This window comes from Pseudorca crassidens, chromosome X (genome assembly GCF_039906515.1).
Source record: "Pseudorca crassidens isolate mPseCra1 chromosome X, mPseCra1.hap1, whole genome shotgun sequence".
Classification (NCBI taxonomy): Eukaryota; Metazoa; Chordata; class Mammalia; order Artiodactyla; family Delphinidae; genus Pseudorca; species Pseudorca crassidens.
In genome coordinates this window covers 90,628,665-90,652,856 of record NC_090317.1, presented here as the reverse complement: position 1 = coordinate 90,652,856, position 24,192 = coordinate 90,628,665, and the positions used below count along the sequence as shown (strand labels likewise).

Sequence of the window (24,192 nt, the reverse complement as noted above, 5' to 3'; positions counted from 1 at the left end):
AAGTTCATTTATATCATATTTTAGATTTCACATATAAGTGATATCACATGGTATTTGCCTTTCTCTGTCTGACTTCCTTCACTTAGTATGATAAGCTCTAGGTCCATCCATGTTGCTGTAAATGGCATTATTTCACTCCTTTTTATGGCTGAGTAATATTCCATTGTATATATATACCACATTTTCTTTATCCATTCATCTGTCAATGGACATTTAACTTGTTTCCATGTCTTGGCTATTGTAAATAGTGCTGCATGAACATTGGGGTGCATGTATCTTTTTTTTCTTTTCTGGCTGCATTGGGTCTTCATTGCTGCACGTGGGCTTTCTCTAGCTGCAGCGAGCGAGGGCTATTCTGAGTTGTGGTGCACGGGCTTCTCATTGAAGTGGCTTCTCTTGTTGCGGAGCACGGGCTCTAGGTGTGTGGGCTTCAGTAGTTGTGGCATGTGGGCTCAGTAGTTGTGGCTCACAGGCTCTAGAGTGCAGGCTGAGTAGTTGTGGTGCATGGGCTTAGTTGCTCCATGGCATGTGGGATCTTCCTGGACCGGGGATCAAACCCATGTCCCCTGCATTAGCAGGCAGATTCTTAACCACTGCACCACCAGGGAAGTCCTGTATCTTTTTGAATTAGAGTTTTCTCCAGATATATGCCCAGGAGTGGTATTGCTGAATCATATGGTAACTCTATTTTTAATTTTTAAAGGAACCTCCATACTGTTTTCCATACTGGCTGCACCAATTTACATTCCCACCAACAGTGTTGGAGGGTTCCCTTTTCTCCACACCCTCTCCAGTATATATTATTTGTAGACTTTTTAATGATGGCCATTTTGACTGGTGTGAGGTGATACCTCATTGTAGTTTTGATTTGCATTTCTCTAATAATTAGCAACATTGAGCATCTTTTCATATGCCTATTGGCCATCTGTATGTCTTCTTTGGAGAAATGTCTATTTAGGTCTTCTGCTCATTTTTTGATCAGTTGTTTTTTTTGTTGTTGTTATTGAGTTGTATGAGCTGTTTGTATATTTTGGAAATTAAGCCTTTGTTGGTTGCATTGAAACCATGCAACTCAGATTGCTACTTGAACCCAGATGGTTGTTTCTGGTTGCAAAAAAATAAAGTGATGGTTACAGAAAGTAATGAAAAGTTTGTGGAAAGTGGACTGTGAGAAAAGTGTTTTGTGCACAGTCAGGATTGACTAAGTTTAGAATAAATTTAATTGAGTAAATGAATTTTAAAAGTAAGCTGGTGCAAGACTTGAATGTGGCTTTTCTCTCTTTTAAGAGGACAGGTTTTCTTTTTCTTTTTTTTTTTTAAATAAATTTGCTTATTTATTTATTTATTTTTGGCTGTGTTGGGTCTTCATTGCTGTGTGTGAGCTTTCTCTAGTTGTGGCAAGCAAGGACTGCTCTTGGATGCGGTGCACGGGCTTCTCATTGTGGTGGCTTCTCTTTGTTGTGGAGCACGGGCTCTAGGGACGCAGGCTTCAGTAGTTGTGGCACACGGGCTCAGTAGTTGTGGCTTGTGGGCTCTAGAGCACAGGCTCAGTAGTTGGGGCGCACGGACTTAGTTGCTCCACGGCATGTGGGATCTTCCTGGACCAGGGATCGAACCCGTGTCCCCTGCACTGGCAGGCAGATACCACTGCACCACCAGCGAAGTCCCAAGAGGACAGGTTTTCGTAAAATGTTGAACTGCCTTTGATAACAGATATTAAGTTTCTTTACCTTTTAAATGATCTGTGTTGTATTTGTCTTTGAAATCTTTTATTTTCACTTTGATTACAGAATAAGTATTGTCTCACAGTGACCTATGATCTTATTTTACCAAGTGTTTTAAAACTTTTTGACAAACTTCCCAAATATCAAATTTTCATTAAAGTTCTTTTGATTTCCAGCTAATTTTGGGATTCTGTAGAGGGCCCCTGAAGTATCTCAAAGAGAAATATTTAACTAGGGTTATTTGGTATGTTAAGTGAAATGCAATCATTCGTAATTCTGGTTATTGTAACCAAGTTTCTTTACCGATTACACTGTAATCAGATGTTTAACCATGCCTTTTAATTCTTTTGTCATTTATAGATAGTTATTTTTGTACTCTGATGCTGTTCCAAAACGTGCTTCATCATCAAGGAGATTCATAGGAAGGCTATGGAAGCAGTTACAACAGTTCCACATCAAGATGATGGCTATGTGAGGATTCCAGCCCACACTGACTTAAAACAAGTAGCTGTCTTGCCCCTGGGGCCCCTAGATCAGGCATCCAGAGATGTTTTTACTCCCTGACAGGTAGGGTCGACACCCCTACTCAGCCTCGAAGCAGTTACAGAAGATGGACCATTGCCCCTCTGCTTCCCGTAAGAATATGGGAGTAAAATCTCTGAGAGGAGAATGAAACAGGAGGGAAGGGGGCAGGGCACAACCTTTAAAAGAATGATATAGGGCTTCCCTGGTGGCGCAGTGGTTGAGAGTCCGCCTGCCGATGCAGGGGACACGGGCTCGTGCCCCGGTCCGGGAAGATCCCACATGCCGCGGAGCGGCTGGGCCCGTGAGCCATGGCCGCTGAGCCTGTGCTTCAGAATATCAACAAAAAGATAGAAAGTAAAAAAAAAACAAATTCAGGAGTTAAAATAGTTGAATATGATAAAAGTAAATAAAAAAATAATAGAATATGAAAATAATATAAAGAAAATAAATATGAAATAAGTGAAATGAAAATTCACTAGAGGGGCTCAACAGCAGTTCCCCATATCCTTTGTACCACAGGATGATACTGAAACAAAAGGGTCCAGATGGCTGCAACACAAGTGGTGGAACACCCTGTTGCTGAGGAGCTGATTTCATGCTGCAGGTAAGCATTTGTATACCCTGCAGCGGTACCCTAAGGTTCAGACAGAAATCCTCATATCTCCTCAGAATTTGGGAGGTGATAAGAATCTCTCATGACAGCTTCCCATGAAAATAAAAAAGTGAGTGGGAAATGGCCTTGTAGCAGTTCTTCACAAGCTTCCCATGCTCTCATGTTCTGGGAGGATCACAAGGCTTCTGCCAAGATCTAGATAGATCAGCTGTGGTTAAGCATTACCTACAGGAACTATGAGGATCAATGCAAGGTCAAGGCACCAGCATGAAGCAGTTTCCCTGTATTACCAAGATAGACCATTTTCTGGGCCATAAAATTAATCTCAGTAAATGCAAAAGGATTCAGGTTATACAAATTGTTTTCTCTGGCCACAATGGAACTGAATTAGAAATTAATAACAGGAAGATCTCTGGAATATCTCCAAATATTTGGAAACTAAGTAACACACTTCAAAATAATTCATGGATCAAAGAAGTCAGAATGGAAATTAGAAAACATTTTGAACTGAATGAAAATGAAAACTCAACATATTAGTATTTGTCAATGCCACTAAAGCAGTATTCGGGGGTGAATTTATTGCATTAAATGCCTGCTTATATTAGAAAAGAAGAAAGAACTAAATAAGAAAGGTCTAAAATCTATTATCTCAGCTTCCACCATAAGAAACTAGAAAAAGAAGAGCAAAGTAAACCTAAGGTAAGCAGAAGAAAGGAAATAATAAAGATCAAAGTGGAAATCAATAAAAATAGAAAACAGAAAAACAATGGAGAAAATCAGTGAAATCAAAAGCGGTTGACTGAGATCAACAAAACTGATAAACGTGAAGACTTACAAGAAAAAAAAAGGGAGAAGACACAACTTACCAATATCAGAAATGAGAGGTGACATCACTACAGATTCTACAGATACTAAAACGGTTAAAGGAATATTATAAACAACTTTATGCCAATAAATTCCACAACTTCATTGAAATGTACAAATTCCTTGAAAGACACAAATTACCAGAGCTCACTCAAGAAGACACAGATAGTTGCCAGGGGTTGGGGAGAGGAAAGAATGGGGAGTAATTGTTTAATGGGTACAGAATTTCAATTTTGCAAGATGAAAAGGTCTGGAGATGGATGGTGATGATGGTTATACAACAGTGTGAATATATTTAATGCCACTTAACTGTACACTTTAAAATGGTTAAGATGGTTGGAGGGGACACGGGTTCATGCCCCGGTCCGGGAAGATCCCACATGCCGCGGAGCGACTAGGCCCGTGAGCCATGGCCACTGAGCCTGCGCGTCCGGAGCCTGTGCTCCACAACGGGAGAGGCCACAACAGTGAGAGGCCCGCGTACCGCAAAAAAATAAAAATAAAAATAAAAATAATAGTGGGGGATTTTAACACCTCATTTACACCAATAGACAGATCATCCAAAATGAAAATAAATAAGGAAACAGAAGCTTTAAATGACACAATAGACCAGATAGATTTAATTGATATTTATAGTACATTCCATCCAAAAACAGCAGATTACATTTTCTTCTCAAGTGCGCACGGAACATCCTCCAGGATAGATCACATCTTGGGTCACAAATCAAGCCTCAGTAAATTTAAGAAAACTGAAATCATATCAAGCATCTTTTCTGACCACAACCCTATGAGATTAGAAATGAATTACAGGGGAAAAAAACGTAAAAAACAGAAACACATGGAGGCTAAACAATACGTTACTAAATAACCAAGAGATCACTGAAGAAATCAAAGAGGAAATCGAAAAATACCTAGAGACAAATGACAATGAAAACACGACAATCCAAAACCTACGGGATGCAGCAAAAGCAGTTCTAAGAGGGAAGTTTATAGCTATACAAGCCTACCTCAAGAAACAAGAAAAATCTCAAATAAACAATCTAACCTTACAACTAAAGGAACTGGAGAAAGAAAAACAAACAAAACCCAAAGTTAGGGGCTTCCCTGGTGGCGTAGTGGTTGAGAGTCCGCCTGCCGATGCAGGGGACACGGGTTCGTGCCCCGGTCCGGGAAGATCCCACATTCGGCGGAGTGACTGGGCCCGTGAGCCATGGTCGCTAAGCCTGCGCGTCTGAAGCCTCTGCTCTGCAACAGGAGAGGCCACAACAGTGAGAGGCCTGCGTACTGCAAAACAAAAACAAAAACAAAAACAAAAACAAAAAAAACCAAAGTTAGCAGAAGGAAAGAAATCATAAAGATCAGAGCAGAAATAAATGAAATAGAACCAAAGAAAACAGTAGCAAAGATCAGTAAAACTAAAAGCTGGTTCTTTGAGAAGATAAACTAAATTGATAAGCCATTAGCCAGACTCATCAAGAAAAAGAGGGAGAGGACTCAAATCAATAAAATTAGAAATGAAAAAGGGGAAGTTACAACAGACACCGCAGAAATACAAAGCATCCTAAGAGACTACTACAAGCAACTCTATGCCAATAAAATCGACTACATGGAAGAAATGGACAAATTCTTAGAAAGGTATAACCTTCCAAGACTAAACCAGGAAGAAATATAAAATACGAGCAGCCTAATCACAAGTAATGAAATTGAAACTGTGATTAAAAATCTTCCAATGAACAAAAGTCCAGGACCAGATGGCTTCACAGGTGAATTCTATCAAACATTTAGAGAAGAGCTAACACCTATCCTTCTCAAACTCTTCCAAAAAAGTGCAGAGGAAGGAACACTCCCAAACTCATTCTATGAGGCCACCATCACCCTGATACCAAAACCAGGCAAAGATACTACAAGAAAAGAAAATTACAGAACAATATCACTGATGAATATAGATGCAAAAGTCCTTAACAAAATACTAGCAAACAGAATCCAACAACACATTAAAAGGATCATACACCATGATCAAGTGGGATTTATCCCAGGGATGCAAGGATTCTTCAATATACACAAATCAATCAATGTGATACACCATATTAACAAACTGAAGAATAAAACCATATGATCATCTCCATAGATGCAGAAAAAGCTTTTGACAAAATTCAACACCCATTTATGAGAAAAACTCTCCAGAAAGTGGGCATAGAGGGAACCTAACTAAACATAATAAAGGCCGTATATGAAAAACCCACAGCAAACATCATTCTCAATGGTGAAAAACTGAAAGCATTTCCTCTAAGATCAGGAACAAGACAAGGATGTCCACTCTCACCACTATTTTTCAACATAGTTTTGGAAGTCCTAGCCACGGCAGTCAGAGAAGAAAAGGAAATAAAAGGCATACAAATTGGAAAAGAAGTAAAACTGTCACTGTTTGCAGATGATATGATGCTATACATAAAGAATCCTAAAAATGCCACCAGAAAACTACTGGAGCTAATCAATGAATTTGGTAAAGTTGCAGGATACAAAATTAATGCACAGAAATCTCTTGCATTCCTATACACTAATGATGCAAAATTTGAAAGAGAAATTAAGGAAACACTCCCATTTACCATTGCAACAAAAAGAATAAAATACCTAGGAATAAACCTACCTAGGGAGACAAAAGACCTGTATGCAGAAAAGTATAAGACACTGATGAAAGAAATTAAAGATGATACCAACAGATGGAGAGATACACCATGTTCTTGGATTAGAAGAATGAATATTGTGAAAATGACTATACCACCCAAAGCAATCTACAGATTCTATACAATCCCGATCAAACTACCACTGGCATTTTTTACAGAACTAGAACAAAAAATCTTAAAATTTGTATGGAGACACAAAAGACTCTGAAGAGCCAAAGCAGTCTTGAGTGAAAAAAAGGAGCTGGAGGAATCAGACTCCCTGACTTCAGACTATACTACAAAGCTACAGTAATCAAGACAACATGGTACTGGCACAAAAACAGAAACATAGATCCATGGAACAAGATAGAAAGCCCAGAGATAAACCCACGCACCTATGGTCAACTAATCTATGACAAAGTAGGCAAGGATATACAATGGAGAAAGACAGCCTCTTCAATAAGTGGTGTGGGGAAAACTGGACAGCTACATGTAAAAGAATGAAAGTAGAACACTCCCTAACACCGTACACAAAAATCAACTCAAAATGGATTCTAGACCTAAGTGTAAGATGGGACACTATGAAATTCTTAGAGGAAAACATAGAAAGAACACTCTTTGACATAAATCACAGCAAGATCTTTTTTGATCCACCTCCTAGAGTAATGGAAATAAAAACAAAAATAAACAAATGGGACCTAATGAAACTTAAAAGCTTTTGCACAGCAAAGGAAACCATAAACAAGACCAAAAGACAACCCTCAAAATGGGAGAAAATATTTGCAAATGAATCAATGGACAAAGGATTAATCTCCAAAATATATAAACAGCTCATGCAGGTCAATATTAAAGAAACAAACAACCCAGTCCAAAAATGGGCAGAAGACCTAAATAGACATTTCTCCAAAGAAGACATACACATGGCCAAGAAGCACATGAAAAGCTGCTCAACATCACTAATTATTAGAGAAATGCAAATCAGAACTACAGTGAGGTATCACCTCACACCAGTTAGAATGGCCATCATCAGAAAATCTACAAACAACAAATGCTGGAGAGGGTGTGGAGAAAAGGGAACCCTCTTGCACTGTTGGTGGGAATGTAAATTGATACAGCCACTATGGAAAACAGTATGGAGGTTCCTTAAAAAACTAAAAATAGAATTACCATATGATCCAGCAATCCCACTCCTGGGCATATACCCAGAGAAAACCATAATTCAAAAAGACACATGCGGGCTTCCCTGGTGGCGCAGTGGTTGAGAGTCCGCCTGCCGATGCAGGGGACACGGGTTCGTGCCCCGGTCCGGGAAGATCCCACATGCCGCGGAGCGGCTGGGCCCGTGAGCCATGGCCGCTGAGCCTGCGCGTCCGGAGCCTGTGCTCCGCAACGGGAGAGGCCACAGCAGTGAGAGGCCCGCGTACCGCAAAAAAAAAAAAAAAAAAAAAAAAGACACATGCACCCCAATGTTCATTGCAGCACTATTTACAATAGCCAGGTCATGGAAGCAACCTAAATGCCCATCGACAGACGAATGGATAAAGAAGAAGTGGTACATATATACAATGGAATATTACTCAGCCATAAAAAGGAACGAAATTGGGTCATTTGTTGAAACGTGGATGGATCTAGAGACTGTCATACAGAGTGAAGTAAGTCAGAAAGCAAAACAAATATTGTGTTTTAACGGATGTATGTGGAACCTAGAAAAATGGTATGGATGAACTGGTTTGCAGGGCAGAAGTTGAGACACAGATGTAGAGAACAAACGTATGGACACCAAGGGGGGAAAGCCGCGGGGGGGGATGGTGGTGTGCTGAATTGGGCGATTTGAATTGATATGTATACAGTGATGTGTATAAAATTGATGACTAATAAGGACCTGCTGTATAAAAAAAATAAAATTCAAAAAATAATATGTACAATAATATCAAGAAGTATTAAATACTTAGGGATAAATCTGACAAGACATTTATCCTTTTTTTCTTCAGTACAATACTTATACACCGAAGACTACAAAAACTGCTGAGACAAATTAAAGACATGTATAAATGGACCTTGTTCATGGGTTGGAAGGCTAAATATTATTAACATGTTAATTCTTCCCAAATTGATCTATAGATTTGATCCAATCCCAGTAGGCTCTTTTGTAGTAGAAATTGACAAAAAGATTCTAAAATTCATATAGAAATGTAAAAGACCTAGAATAGCCGAAGCAACTCTGCAAAAGAATAACAAAGTTGCAGGGCTAATCTTACCTGATTTCAAGAATCATTATAGGACTCCCCTGGTGGTGCAGTGGTTAAGAATCCACCTGCCAATGCAGGAGACACAGGTTCAAGCCCTGGTCCAGGAAGATCCCACATGCCACAGAGCAATTAAGTCCGTGCACCACAACTACTGAGCCTGCGCTCTAGAGCACACGAGCCACAACTACTGAGCCCGCAGGCCTAGAGCCTGTGCTTCGCAACAAGGGAAGCCACCACAATGAGAAGCCCGTGCACCTTAGTGAAGAGTAGCCCCTGCTCTCCGCAACTAGAGAAAGCCCGCGCACAGCAACAAAGACCCAACACAGCTGAAAATAAATTAAATTTAAAAAAAAAGAATCATTATAAAGCTATAGTTATCAATACAGCATGATACTGGCATACAGATAGATAAATATACCAATAGAACAAAACAGAGTCCAGAAATCAATCCAAAAATATGTGGACAACTGATCTTTTTCTTTCCTTTGTGGTGGATAACTGATTTTTGAAAAAGCGGAAAGCAATGCAGTGGAGGAAGGGTAGTCTTTTCAACAAATGGTGCTGGAACAGTTGGATATCCATGCCCAAAAGAATGAGCCTGGATCCATACCTCCCACCACACACAAAAATTAATTCAACATGGATTAAAGACCTAAACATATAATCTAGAACTATAAAACTTCTAGAAAACCTTTGTGATCTTGGATTAGGTGAAGATTTCTTAGATATGACATCAAAAGGACAAGCCAGAAAGAACAAATTGATAAATTTGACTTCATCAAAATTGAACATTTCTGCTTTTCAAAAGACATTAAGAGAATGAAAAGACAAACCAGAGACTGGGAGAAAATACTTGCAAAGCATGTATCTGATAAAGTATCTGTATCTAGAATATATAAGAACTGCTTTTTGGGCTTCCCTGGTGGTGCAGTGATTGAGAGTCTGCCTGCCGGTGCAGGGGACACGGGTTCGTGTCCCGGTCCGGGAAGATCCCACATGCCGCGGAGTGGCTGGGCCCGTGAGCCATGGCCGCTGAGCCTGCGCGTCCGGAGCCTGTGCTCCGCAACGGGAGAGGCCACAACAGTGAGAGGCCCACGTACCGCAAAATAATAATAATAATAAAAAAATAAAAAATAAGAACTGCTTTTTGAAAAGTTTATTAATAGGATATGGCAAAGACAAAAGGGGTGGTGTATCTCTAATTTTCATAAAGATTCTTAAATCGCTTTTTTAAAAGAATCAGCTTTATTTTTTAGAGCAGTTTTAGATTCATAGCAAAACTGAGTAGAAAATACACCCCTGCCCCTACCTCCATGCACATCTTCCCCCACTATTGACATCTTGCACCACAGTGGTACATTTATTACAATCAATGAACCTACATTTATTGACAATAGTACATCATTGTCACCAAAAGTCCCTAGTTTACATTAGGGTTCACGCTTTGTGTTGCACATTCTGTGGGTTTTCACAAATGTATGGCACATATCGACCATTAGAGTAGCATACAAAGTAGTTTCATTGCAGTAAAATCCTCTGTGCTCTGCCTATTCATCCCTCCCTTACTCTCTAACTCCTGGCAACCACTTTTTACTGTCACCATGGTATTGACCTTTCCAGAATGTCATATTGTTGGAAACATTCAGTATGTAGCGTTTTCAGATTGATTTCTTTCACTTAGTAATATGCATTTAAGTTTCCTTTCACGGCTATATAGCTCATTTCTTTTTAGCACTGAATAATATTCTATTGTCTGGATGTACCACAGTTCCTTTATCCATTCACCTACTGAAGGACAATTGTGGTTGCTTCCAAGTTTTGGCACTTATGAATAAAGCTGCTATAAATATCCATGTGCACGTTTTTGTGTGGATATGTTTTCAGCTCCTTTGGGTAAATATCAAGGAGTGTGATTGCTGGATCATATGGTAAGAGTATGTTTGGTTTTTTAAGAAATGTCCAGATGGTCTTCCAGAGTGGCTGTACCATTTTGCATTCCTACCAGTAATGAATGAAAGTTCCTGTTGTTCCACATCCTCACCAGTATTTGGTATTGTCAGTGTGTTGGATGTTTGCCATTCTCATAGGTGTGTAGTGGTAGCTCATTGTTGTTTTATTTTTTTCATTGTTGTTTTTAATTTGCAATTCCCCAAGGACTTAAAGCACTTTTGAAGACAAGGATGGGATGAGGTTATAAGGAAAATCAGTACTACCAAAAGATTAGTGAGCAACGTTGTGGCATTTAGTCCTCTTTTGAGAGGCTGTGGGGAAACAGGATACATTTAGTGCTTCTCCTCTTTAGCTGGTGGTGTCTGTTTTCAGACAATAACTCTTCCAGAGAAGCGGTTAAAGATGGGGGGGGGTGGGGTGGGGTGGGGTGGGGTGTGCAAGTGCTGAGGATTCCTCCGAGGCCTGGGAAGGAAGTTGCTTCCCAAGTTTGAGGCAATGCCTCAAAGTACCCCACTGGCACTGACAGAGAAGTAAGCCTTCCAGGAAGTTCCAGCAGCCCCACTGGGCAGCCAGTGGGAGAGTCAGTTCCTGACAGTGGAAATCAGCCAGACTGACCAAAGCACTTGGCGGGCAGCTGTATTTAATGTGGCTGTGGGGGTGGGGGTGGCATCAACAGGCAGTCTCTGGCAGTGGCTGCATGAAGGTTTATGATTGTCACCTCAGTCAGAACATTGCATGTGGCCCTCAAAGCACCATAGTACCTCTCGGACCTGACCTCCTACATCCCCTCTCCCTCATTTACTCCCCTGCAGCCACACTGGCCTCACTATTCCTCAAACACACCAGCAATGGTGCCACCACAGGGCCTTTGCACTTTGTTTCCTGACTCAGACCACTCTCCAGATAGCTGCATGACTCTCCCTCACTTCTTCATATAGTTTCTCAAATGTCACCTTTGTAGTAAAGCCTTCCCTGGCCATCCTATGAATATTGCCCACTCTGGATCCCCTTTACCCTGCTGTACTTTCTCCCCGCTCCCCCCCACCCAGCCCCATGGCTGTTAGCATCTTCTAACATACTGGATCATTTACTTCTTATGCTTATTGCCTCTCAGCCCCACTGGAATGTCAGCTCCACAAGGGCAAGGATCTTTGTTTTGTTCATGGTGTTTTTTAAATCTTCAGTAGCTAGAATCATGTCTGGCGTAGAATGGAGACTCAATACTTGTTGAATGAATGATTTACCCTTTACTGTATCCCTAGCATGCAGAATAGTATCTGGCATACAGTAGGGGTTCCCCACAGATGCCTGATGAATGAATTGGAGAAATAGGGGTAACCTGGTGAGGATGTAGCTTTCCAAGTTGTTGGATACTTTCTCTCTCTGCTTGATGCTACAAACATGGAGATTAAGAGGTCCCAGTGTGGGAGTGGAGGGGAGCATCCCCCGGCTGAGGAAGCAACGTCAGAAACGAAGGGCCTACCTGTATATTTCTCCACCAAGCTCAGCCCCACGCAGTAGTCCCAATCACCCAAATACTTCACTTCTCTCTCAAAAGGCAGAGAAGCTGCTTCTTGAGTCTGCTGCCACACATTCCTGGTTCAGTGTCTGGACAGTTTTTTAACAGAGGTTGCACCCTGCCAGGGAAACTTCTGGAGACTTGGCAGAAGAGGCAGATGCTTTTTCACCCACATCTTGCTCAGACCCTGTGATGTGGAAGAAGCCAGTCTGGACAAATTGTACGGGTCACGGTCCCCAGCTTGAGTGGTCTGTGGAGAGTTCATGGGCTCACAGAAGCTGTCATTGCAGTAACCACTGCCTAAGGGGCAACACTGGCAGCAAGCACAGCAGCCGAGAAAACTGCACAGACTCAAAGGGTATTTGTACACAGTGAACAAGGGGCAGATTGGGAAAGCTTCCTGATACTGTCTACGCTTCCAGGAATGTAAGCAGCCCTGTCCTCAAACTGAGGGATCAGGAGGGATCCTCTCAGGGCAAGCATGTAAAGAACCGATGATCTGCCCCGGGGGGACCAGGCGCTCTGCCGAGGGCTAGGCCTTCTGGACACAGGGCTGTATTCAAGAACTTCAGGCCCCATTTCCAAAGGCAGGCTCGGGAGAAACATTAACTCTAGGAAATCAGATCTGGTGAAAGATCTGTTTTAAGTGTCATGGCGCACAGAGGAGATGGAGGGATTTGTCTGAAACTGCCAGGTTATGCCACGTTGCAGGGCAGACACATGGGACCAGGGCCATTCCCCGAGGAGCTTTCTGTCCTTCTCAAGAGCATTACCAAGATGGATTTATTATGATTTGGAGAAAGGAGGCGGCCTTCTTGACTGGGTGAAGCACATAACAGCATAAGAAAGTGATTTCTGGGTGTGCCAAATTGGGAACCTCTAGAAAAAATATTTATTTTTGGCTCACGCCAGGTCTTTAGTTGCAGCACATGGGATCTTTTTAAATAAAGTTATTTATTTATTTTTATTTTTGGCCACGTTAGGTCTTAGTTGCTGTGCGCGGGCTTTTCTCCAGTTGCAGCGAGCGGGGGCTACTCTTCGTTGCGGTGTGTGGGCTTCTCATTGGGTGGCTTCTCTTGTTGCAGAGCACGGACTCTAGGCATGCGGGCTTCAGTAGTTGTGGCACGCGGGCTTCAGTAGTTGTGGCTCGCGGGCTCTAGAGCGCGGGCTCAGTAGTTGTGGCGCATGGGCTTAGTTGCTCCACGGCATGTGGGATCTTCCTGGAGCAGGGCTCGAACCCGTGTCCCCTGCATTGGCAAGCGGATTCTTAACCACTGCACCACCAGGGAAGCCCCACGTGGGATCTTTTAGTTGTAGCATGCGGGCTTCTTAGTTGCAGCACTCATGTGGGATCTAGTTCCCCGACCATGGATCCAACGCGGGCCCCCTACACTGGGAGTGTGGAGTCCTATCCACTGGACCACCAGGGAAGTCCCCTAACCCTTCCCAAGATTAAAAATACAACTCAGCCTGGAATTCCAAGGCAGCATGTGCAATCACGATGATGACTCGAGAACGAGCAACTGGGGGTGGGGGTTTGTTCTCTGGTATCTGTCTTAACAACCCTGTTTGGCTAATCTTGAAAACAGAGTTCTGGAATTAAGCAGGGATGATTAAAAAAAAAAAGTAAATCGGTCTGTGTAAGTGTCCCTCATATTGGGGTTACTATACTGGAAGGTTTTCTAATCATCCCTTGCCTTACTAGGCACACTGATCTGGCTAACTCACTGTCTTTCTATACCTGCTCATTTTGGCTCAAAAGGGTAGTCTGCCTCTGCTTGGCAAGGACAGAAGCTCACCTTTATTATCCTGCTTGAGGGGGAAGGGTTTAAATTCTCCACAGCTGTGCCGTGTTCTGAAGCATCAGGAGTTTATACCAGAAGCCTAGATCTAACTCAAATACCATTAATTACATCAATGACTTAGTGACTGGGGATGATTTAGAAACACTTGTGCCTAAAGTTCTGACCTCCCCTGATTTTTTTTTCTTCCCTTGTTGATTTTGTATCTTAGGCCATTAAACAGGAAAAAGGATTCTCTGGAACCCTTTAATGGAAAAAGGATAACCTTTTTGAGAACCCAGTTACCTGGAGCAACCAGAGAAATTCTACTCGAGATAGACAAAATTTTTTCACCTTCAAAGTTTTGGGACTAAAACGGGGGCCCCGAGATTAACTGACTCCTCTGGAAAGTAGTGCTAACACGTCCCATTGGTGGGGAGAAGCCTCCCTTCCACTTGACTCCTGTCACAGGCTCAAGATATCCTCTGGGCATCTGCTCTGGACCAAAAGTAAAAGCAGAGCCTGCTAGATTCTCACTCAGAAAGTTGTCCAGAGATGTGGTGTTCCAGAATCCCTAGTCTCTGCTCGGGGACAGTGTTCAGAGCTTCTGGACTCCGACAGTGAGCTCGGGAGCGGATGGATCCTTCCACTTGGTGAGCAGCCCAAGCTGGGCGGTGGGGCTGAAAAAAGGACTGGTTCCCACCTCAATCAGCGCAGCTCCCATCTCCACTCACAGCTCAGCACACCATTTATGATCTCTTGTTGGCTTTTTTTTTGCGGTTCGCGGGCCTCTCACTGTGTGGCCTCTCCTGTTGGGGAGCACAGGCTCCGGACGCGCAGGCTCAGTGGCCATGGCTCACGGGCGCAGCCGCTCCGCGGCATGTGGGATCTTCCCAGACCAGGGCACGAACCCGTGTCCCCTGCATTGGTAGGCGGACTCTCAACCACTGCGCCACCAGGAAAGCCCAGAACTGGTTTTTATTATATACTAAGTTCTGGTAAATACTGGGTTTGTTTCTAGCCTCCCTTCTGGTCCATCCTGTCCCAGGGCTGCACTGCAAGTGGAGGGCGGAACCATGACCCCCCCCCCACCTTCGTGAAGGCAGGCTTTTCACACTGTACGGGATTGGTAACAACCTGGGGGATGGGAGTGTGTCCACAGGTCAGTCCTCCGAGTCGCTGGGGCCCATGTACTGGCAGATGGCATCATAGTGAAGCTCCACCACCTGATTCTCTCTCTGCAGCTGCACAAGAGCCCGGCTCTGCTCTCTGTCCCGGTCCAGCAGACGGCCCACCTAGAGTAGGGGCGGGTGGAGTCAGCAAGGCCAACCCAGATTCAGGGACATTCCCTGAGTGCTCCCATGCCCATTCCCAGGTCTTGGACTCACCCTTCCAGCCCATGGCCCCAGCACCACCATCACCCGGTTGCCCTGGACCTTAGGGACCAGGGTCTCCAGCATGTCTTCCCTCAGGCCTGTGGACAAGGAGAGGGGAGTGAGGCCCGCAGCAAGGGTCAGCCCAGTCAGGGTCCTGTCAGAAGGGCCTTTCCTGTATTCTCTGGTGCCACTCTGTGCCTGTTGACAGATGCGAGGCCCCCACATCCATTTCACAGAGGAGGAAACCTAAGGAGCGGTTCCTGGCAATAGTTGTAATAAAGGGAGCATTTATGTATGATGATGATGATGGGTGGGGGTGATAACAGATACCATTTATTGTGGGCACGTTGTATGCCCTGCCCTGCACAGGGAGCTTACACACATCCCTACAAGGGACCAGTTATAAGAGGGAGAAATAGGTTATCTCCATGCTAATTTTGCAGAAGAGGAAAGTGAGGCTCAGATATTCACCATCATGGAAGCGTCTAATGATCTGTTAAGGGATGCTGGGCCTTGCAAAAAACCTAACTCTGTCCAACCTCCCGCCTTTGGCCAGGCTCTTGGCCCAAGACAGCCCTCTCAATCAGCCTCCAGGATGATAATGACCCAATGGCCATCCCTCAGACTCACCTTCCAGGACCTGGCCTTCATCTGTCCGACACACACAGGTATCTGGGCTCAGGACATCTTCGACTGTCATCTGGGGAAAGGGCCAGGGGATATGAGAATGTTAGAGAGCTAAGTGGGCCCAGTCCCTGGGGAGGAAGCAGACCCAGGTGCAGGGCTCCCACCTTGGTGTTGTAATACTGGCCACCCTTGTGCAGCTTGTCCACAAACCGCACACGCAGGTCCCTGTGCAGCCAGTGCTGACTCCTGGGAGCTGCTTTCTCACTCTTGGCTGCAGGCTCATCCTGTCTGTGGAGCGGGGCCAACACCAGGCTTAGTTCTTTATCAGAGGCACATTCTGGTCATCCCACCTTTGCTGATGTCTTAAAACCCACTCATAATGCCATTCCTAGTTCCTTCTAGGCACGTGCCTTGCCCTAGAAGCCTTCTCTGACCGCTGGAGCCTCCCCACAGCCCTGACCCCTACCTCCATCTGAGATGCTCAGGGTCCCACCGGTCTGGATGGTGTTTCCGCTTCCTCGCTGAGTCCTCCTGCCGGACGTGGAGGTCCTGATCCTGAAGGGCCTTCCATGACAAGGCTGTTCCATTCTGTTGCCTTGGGGAAGTTTTGCTCACCTGGCCTGTTCAAGGGGGTGTGGGGAGAACCAGGAAACAACCTCAATGTCTCCCTCTCTTCCCTTCCAGGCCACACCTCAGCCTCAGGCCACCTCCCAACTGCCAAAGTGCCCGTCTCACCATCAAGCCTTTGTCTGGGCTATTAGAATGCTCTCCCCTTCCTTTCAACTGTCTCAGCCTCCTTCAGGAAGCCTTGCTCAACCACCTTAGCCCGTCCTGTCAGTGCTTACCTGAGTCATCTGCCTAGGGCGGGCTAGGGACTCCTGGAGGGCTGTCGGCTCCCATCTCCTATGTGCCAAACGGACCCATCCTACTGACGTGCCTAGAATGCCTTCCTCCCCATCATGCCCTAGTCCTAGCTGCTGTCAGTCCCTAGCAAAAGAGAGGTTCACCACCCCAAAGAGACAAAGACATCCCAAGGGTAGGAACTCGTTTCCACACTTGTTCCTTCTTCCTCAGAAAGAGGCTAAAGACCCAAGGGTACTAGATCAACCTCTCTTCAATCAAACTGAATAAACCACTATGTTCATTCTCACTTCTTAACTCTGACCAGAAGTCACTCTTGCCAGGCAGACCACTGTCCTGCCCCTCTGCAGATTTAACCTTGCCCCAGGAATACTTCTCCAACTCCCCCAGCTAGGTTAAGAGGCTCACTCACTCAGATCCAAGGAGTTCTTGTCAAACTCCTGCTGGGAGACAGGCCGCAGGCAGTACTCACTAACAGTCACCACGCGGCTCCCCACAGCCAGACGGACCATGGCCCGAGCATTGTCAGGGTCAAGGCCTTCCACCTAAAGTGTTGGGGGGGAAGAAGTGAGTGGACCTGACCCACGTTCCTAGGACCACGCTGTCCACCCTTACTTCTAATAGGCCTGACCCCTGTGCCTCTCCCGACAGACTGTGGGGCTTGGATACACTTTAAGTATGTAATCCTCAGGGACTTGTGGCATATGGCATTCTCTTCCTTTTAGCTGAAAACTGAGGCTCAGAAAGGCCCAGCAAGTAGTCCTGAGTTATTGAATGAGGTGGCAGGCCAGGCAGTCCTGAAAGACAAGGACTTCCAGCCTTCATACCCCAAACCCACTTCTGCCTCCCTCTGACCCTCATGTCAATTTTCCGTGCTGCCTGTCTTGGGCTCCAGGCACATCTTGGTTCCTTACCTTCCCATAGAGGCCTCGGTGAGGGCCAGAAAGAACCACCACAGCTCCTCCAGGCACCAGTCCTTGAGGCTGGTCTTCCTTATCCTTCTCTTGCTCCTCATCTGGCCTCAGCAGGTGGTGGGGGCCGGTGGGGGCCAGGGCCTGGAACTCAGTCATGTTGGCGCCCAGCCCTAACCCCTTGGGCCTCAGTGAGTTGACACGGGGCTTCACCACTCTGCAGGAAACACAGAATATGGGCTTGTTGGGGGATGCATGGGTCTTCAGCGCTCCGTTCCTCACCCCTACCCCCAACCACCACCCAAATCCCAACCTATCAATATGTTTGAGAGTATCCTTCCCAATCTCATATTAGGGACTGTTTCTGACCTGCAGAAATGGCAATTTTATTTGGTTCAACCTAATAATCTACGGTGTATAACATCTATGACACAGTATTTACAGTGGGATATGAGGCAGATCCCAACAACCAAATATACTAATTTTTCTACAGGGGAAACCATGACTATTCATACCAAGCAAGAGAAACAGATTGTAAAAAGCTCAATGTCAATTCAGTTCCCATTTGGCTGCCAAATAGTTTATGAAAAAAAAAGTTTGGTTTTCAGAATTCTTTAGAGTTTGGAACTGTGGAGAACGGATTGTAATCTGTATGATCATGATAATAGCAAGTGTTTAGCCTATGCTTATCTGGGGCCAGGGCCTACTGTAAGTGCTTTATGTGTATCATTTCACTTAACTCTCACAACAGCCCTGGGAAGTCAGTACTGTTATTATCCCCATTTTTCAGATAAGGAAGCTGATGCCCAGAGAGGCAATCTTTACAGAATAGGATCTCTTAATGGAGTTTCAAAGGGCAAATAGGAGGCTTAAAGAGTAGTGGAAGGGGCTACTGAAATACATAGGGTGGTAATGTGCCCTCTCCCTGCCTGGATGGTTCTGGGTGGGCGGTAACCATGGGGGTCTGTTCCCTGGCCCGTCTGCTGTCCCCTGCCCCGACCCTAGAAACTCACTGATTGAAGGTACGGCCGATGCCCTCGCCAGGTTTCCAGCCCATGCCCCGCAGCATGGCCAGCCCATAGGCCTCTACAGGGACTGCCTCATAATCAGCCTCCTCCGGCACCTATGGGTTTAGGCAGAGGAAGGACGGTCAGGCTTGGCTTACAGTGGGCCCTCTGAAGTGTACTTGCTATCACCCACTAGGTGACCTTCGAGACTTCTTTTCCAGTCAGCTCAAGGGTGAATTTTTATTTCCTCTTGCCATCCCTCACTTTATTCCTCCATGTTCAGTCCTTGGACAAATCTTTATAAAGCACCTATTCTGTGCCAGCTACCGTTCTAGGTGCTGGGGATAAAACAGTGAACAAAATAGACAAAAACTCCTGCCCTTTGTGTGGCTTACATTCTAGTTGTAGAGACAGAATAAATAAAATTCATAAAACATGATATGCCAGGTAGTGGTAAGTCATATGAAGAAAAATAAAGCAGGCTAAGGGGATGCAGAGGGCTGAAGAAAGGAGTGTCACTGAGTTCATATTTGAGCAGAGACCAGGAGAGACAGAGGGAACCCTGAAGATAAGAGTCCTCCAGAGAGAACAGTAAGAGCAAAGGCCCTGAGGCAGGACAAGATCTGCTATGTGTGGAGAGCATTATAAAAGTCAATCTGACTGAAACAGATGTGGAGGCAAAGAGGGGTGGTAAGGGATTAATCAGGAGAGCTGGGCAGGAGCCACGATAGGGTGGCAGCCACAAGGGGACCAGTGAGGAAGTTACTGCAATAGTCCAGATGAGAAATGCTGGTGGCTCAGACCAGAGAAGTGGTAGTGGTGATGGTGAGAAGTGGTCAGATTCTGGTTGTATTTTGGAGAGGAAGGATGGATGGAACTGTGATCAACTGAGATGCAGAAGGCTCTGAGAAGAGGGAAAATTAGAGAAAGGAGGCCAAAGCTGGAACAGGAAGGAGAGTGAAGTGAAGGTTTTTTTAAGATGAAAGATACCAGAGGATGTCTGAAGGCTGATGAGAACCATTCAGTCGAAAGAGTCTCTCTGGTTTGGGGCTATAGGAGAACTAGGACCCAAACAAGCATTGCCAAAAAATTGTGAACGAAGAGGTGAAAAGTAGGGTCCATGGGTATGAAAGACACACTTGGTTACTTCTGTGGACACACCCCTCACCTCTCCTGTTATCACCTCCCATCATCACTCCCTCAATTCTTTATATTCGCTCTAGACACACCACAGATTGTCACTGATGGACACACACCACACCGATTTTCTGCCACCAGGCCACTGTCTGGGTGGTTGCTGCCATTAGGAGCACTGACCCTCCTCTTCCCTCTCACTAAACCCTACCTGTCTTCCCGGCCTCGCTCCTACCACTCTGATCTGAGTCTCCATCACCTCTGGCCTGGACTGCTGCTCTCCTTGCCTCCACCTCTGCTTACTAGTCTGTTCTGCTTGTAGCAGCCAGAGAGAGCCTGTCAAATCATAAGTCTTGTCCCTTCTCTGCTCAGAGCCCTCCCATGGCTCTCACCTCACTCAGAGTAAAAGCCAAAGTCCTCACCATGGCCCACTTCTGACCTAACCTACTACTCTTCCCTGTCACTCATTCCACTCCAGCTACGTTGGTCTCCTTGATGTTCCTCAAGTACTCCAGGAAGAGTCTACCCTCAGGATCTTTATATTTCCTGTTCCCTTTGCTCAGCTCCTTCAGATAATCCCAGAATCCAAGTATCTTTTCACACCCCAATATCTGGATTCATTTGTTAATGCTTCCAAAAAGGATGGAAGGAGGCAGGGCGAGGCAGCAGGCCTTTAGTACACACACAGACTTTGCCTGCTGTGTGCAGGGACACAAGTCCTAGCAGACAGGGCAGTGAGAGACTGGAGAAGGAGGGAGGCCAGGGGCCAGCTCACTGTCTCAGCCCGGGGTTCGCTGTCTGCCCCTTCCCCGTTGGGGGTGCATCCTTTCTGGATCATGGGGATAGCGAGCGTGGGGTCGACACCCGCATTCTCTCTCTCCTCCAGAGACTTCGTGGATTCTAAAGAAGAATGGGAGGGAGCAATGAGGTTCCACCCTATCCTTCCATTTTCCTCCCCTTCTTCCTTCACTAGGGCAAGGCAAAGGAGGGAGCACTCACCCTCAATGAGCTCCTTCACAGCCTGGGACAGCATCCCATCCACCAAGACCTCAGTATGTGTGGATGGCCCAGGGGCCTGGGTCGGTGGCTGCCTGAGGTGGCCATGCTGGATCAAAGGGATGACAAGTTCCTTGGGGGCTTCTGAGGGCTGCACACTGATGTGGACACAGAGGGGTGAAGTTGGGAGAGTAGCACAATCAGTGAGTTTTGAGCCACAACCCTTCATTCAGAAGAAACACAAGAGCCAAACACACCCCCAGCCCCATTGACTACACCCTCCCTTCTCCTGTCTGGCTCTCCTGTTATACCTCTGGTGGTGCTTTCTTTGGATTCTCTCCCCCACCCCCAACTCTTAAATGTCAGTGCCTTCGAGGACTCAGTCCTCAATTCTGGACCCTCTGTTCATCTCAAGACCCACTTCTGTGGCTTCCACTATGACCTAAAAATCACCATCTTCAGCCCAGACTCTCCCCAGCTCCGGGCTCCACACCAGCCTCCTAGATGGTTGATTCTCTTCTGGAAGTCCCTCCCTCAGACTTTCCTTTCCGAATTAAGCTGACGATAGCCTCCCCCAACCTGAATCTGCCACTCCATCCTGCTCCCCGTATGGGAGAAGCCCCAACGCTTCACCTGGGACACTAGGAGTCCTGTCATTCTCCCCTCCTTTCCTTCTTTCAGAACGCACGCTCCTCAGGGTCCCCAAGTCCTAAAGACACACCCTCTCAGGAATACATTCTCTCCTCTCAATCCCCTCGGCCAACAGGTCCAATTTCCCCACCTCCCCCACTAACTCCCGCCTTCTGACCTCCACGGATCTTCTCCGGCTGTGCTTCAGACTTCCCAGGCCACTGTCACCAAGAAAATCAACTCAAGATTCCACCCTCCCGCAGGCACCCACCGCACCGCTTGCCAAGGGATGAAACACCCAGCGCTTCACCTCTGCAGCTCCCTCCGTTTCTCGGTCTTCAAGAAATCCTTCTCCGGAGCCGCGTCTCCCGCCAGCCATCTCCGGGCGGACGTGCGACTGAAGGTGAATGAAATTGGGGCACTGGAGGCTCCCGCAGGCCACAAAACACCATCTTTGGCGTCCGCCATCTTCCCCTCGTCCCAGGCCGGCGCGCTGCTTGCTGGGAAGTTTAGTTTGCGCTCGCTTTGCTGGGGCTTGACCACCAGCGCTACAACTACCTTTCCCAGGAAACACTGTGGCACCGCCAGGCGAAGGCGGATAGGGGCAGTAGGAAGTAATTGCCGCTCTTTTTACTTCACAAGAGCGCGTGGCGTATAGGGAAATGTAGTTCTTGGGGAAGGTAGGCGTGGTGGAAGGTAGCTTCCTTCTTGCTAAGTCGTCACTCCTTCGTGTAGGCGTTTATTGGCCGCCTACAGTGTGCACGTTACTGTGCCCTACTGGTGTGGGAAATGTAGGTAAAATAAATCATTAAAAAAAGAATCTGGGCTTCCTTGGTGGTGCATTGGTTAAGAATCCGCCTGCCAACGCAAGAGATACGGGTTCGAGCCCTGGTCCAGGAGGATTCCACATGCCGCGGAGCAACTAAGCCTGTGCGCCACAGCTACTGAGCTTGCGCTCTACAGCTCGCGAGACACAACTACTGAGCCCACTCACCTAGAGCCCATGCTCCCAACAAGAGAAGCCACCACAATGAGAAGCCCACTTACCACAACGAAGAGTAGCCACCCCCGCCCCCCGCTCGCAACAACCAGAGAAAAGCCCGCGTGCAGCAACAAAGACCCAACGCAGCCAAAAATAAATAAATAAAATTAAATAGATTTATTAAAAAAAAAAGAAAAAAATCTGTGAGTGCCAGTTGTGTACAATAATAAATAATAGACATGTAAGTGGTACCTACAAGATGACAGATATAATAGTGGACAAACTCTAGATTCAAATACAGTTGACCTTTAGATAACACAGGTTTGAACTGCGAGGGTCCACTTATACGTGGATATTTTTCACTAAATAACCTACTACAGTACTACATGATGCAAGATTGGTTGAATACGAGGATGCAGAACATGGAGAGCAGACTGTAAAATTATACAGGGATTTTAGGGACTTCCTTGGTGGCCTAGTGGTTAAGAATCCACCTGGGGGTGTGTGTGGTGTGATGAATTGGGAGATTGGGAATGACATATATACACTAATATGTATAAAATGGATAATAAGAACCTGATGTATAAAAAAATAAAATTCAAAAAAAAAGAATCTACCTGCCAATGCAGGGGACACGGGTTCGAGCCCTGGTCCGTGAAGACCCCACATGCCGCAAGCACCGCAACTATTGAGCCTGCACTCTAGAGCCCGCAAGCCACAACTACAGAGCCCACGTGCCACAGCTACTGAAGCCTGCGTGCCTAGAGCCAGTGCCCTGCAACAAGAGAAGCCACCGTAATGAAAAGCACACGCACTGCAATGAAGAGTAGCCCCCACTGGCCGCAACTAGAGAAAGCCTGTGCACAGCAACGAAGACCCAACACAGCCAAAAAAAAAAAAAGTTATATAGGGATTTTAGACTGCGCTGGGTCAGTGCCCCTAATGCCTACATTGTTCAAGGGTCAACTGTATTAATAAAATAGTCTGGCCTCCTCTCTAGAGGCTCCAAGTCTAGTGGGGAACAATGACACTCAAAACAGATTTAAAAAAAAATAGTTCCTACCAACTTTAAATATGTTGTGAGAGCCAGGTCCTAAGCCCTCAGAAGATTAATGAGACAGACACCTCTGAGTAGGACCTTAAGAGTTTGTGAAGTAGAAGAGTGATACTTAAACAAATAGTCACAAGAAAGAATACTACAAATCTGCTAAAAATTCATCCCAAGGAAATCATCCAAGATGTGTAAAAGTATTTTTATATGAGATTCATCAGAGTATTATTTATTGTAACAAAAGCTTGAAGACCACTTAAATGAACAACAAAAGGGGATGGGCTAAATGAATTATAGCACATGGTTTGGGTGGAATGAATATACTAGAGCCTTTAAATGTGAAGCTATACATATAATTAAATGAAATGGGGACATAGTCACAATGTTTGGAAAGTAGAATAGTATGGTGGGTCAGAGGTTGCTCTTGAAAACAGGAAGCCCAATATTCAATCAATTTTGTGGCCATGTTTTGAGGCTTACAAGCCCTGGGCATCCTGGGATGGGCCCTGGTATCTCAAGGGAGAAGCCATTTTGGTTTTCAAAATATACAACAACAAAAAAACTTTAAATTTTTATTTTGAAATACTTTTAGACTAAAAGAAATGTTGAAAAAATAGTACAGAGAGTCCCTGTATATCTAGATCCCCCCTAAACATTTTATATAACAATAGTATAATTATCATAATCAGGAAATTAACATTGATGCAATACAATTAACTAAGTGATAAT

The 24,192-nt window shown here is 45.4% G+C and overlaps 1 protein-coding gene across 3 annotated transcripts; it reads right to left on the bottom strand.

Moving 5' to 3' along the window:
- Window positions 1-4,323: 4,323 nt before the first annotated feature.
- Window positions 4,324-22,263, bottom strand: GPKOW (G-patch domain and KOW motifs). Of its 3 annotated transcripts, XR_010940094.1 has the most exons (13): window positions 21,741-21,930; window positions 20,804-20,958; window positions 20,580-20,704; window positions 18,677-18,786; window positions 17,667-17,880; window positions 17,165-17,297; window positions 16,358-16,511; window positions 16,056-16,179; window positions 15,895-15,964; window positions 15,277-15,362; window positions 15,026-15,183; window positions 8,648-13,354; window positions 4,324-5,010 (listed from the first exon to the last, which is right to left on the bottom strand). XR_010940094.1 is itself a non-coding variant. In XM_067724228.1 (12 exons), exons 1-11 carry the CDS (start codon window positions 21,896-21,898, stop codon window positions 15,052-15,054), a joined length of 1,461 nt encoding a protein of 486 aa, XP_067580329.1. In that variant the 5' UTR covers window positions 21,899-21,930; the 3' UTR covers window positions 4,324-5,010; window positions 15,026-15,051. The 3 variants fall into 3 exon arrangements, 2 of the variants coding, with proteins under 2 accessions (XP_067580329.1, XP_067580331.1); XM_067724228.1 differs by lacking the exon at window positions 8,648-13,354; XM_067724230.1 differs by lacking the exons at window positions 4,324-5,010; window positions 8,648-13,354 and having other exon boundaries at window positions 14,852-15,183; window positions 21,741-22,263.
- Window positions 22,264-24,192: the final 1,929 nt, after the last annotated feature.

Bases quoted from the DNA above. Each gene is read 5' to 3' on its own strand.
- GPKOW (XM_067724230.1), bottom strand. From the start codon at position 21,898: ATGGCGGACGCCAAAGATGGTGTTTTGTGGCCTGCGGGAGCCTCCAGT. The intron at 17,881-18,676 runs GTGAGTTTCTAG...TGTTTCCTGCAG, and splicing joins ATCGGCCGTACCTTCAATCA to AGTGGTGAAGCCCCGTGTCA. The intron at 17,298-17,666 runs GTAAGGAACCAA...CCAACACTTTAG, and splicing joins ACCGAGGCCTCTATGGGAAG to GTGGAAGGCCTTGACCCTGA.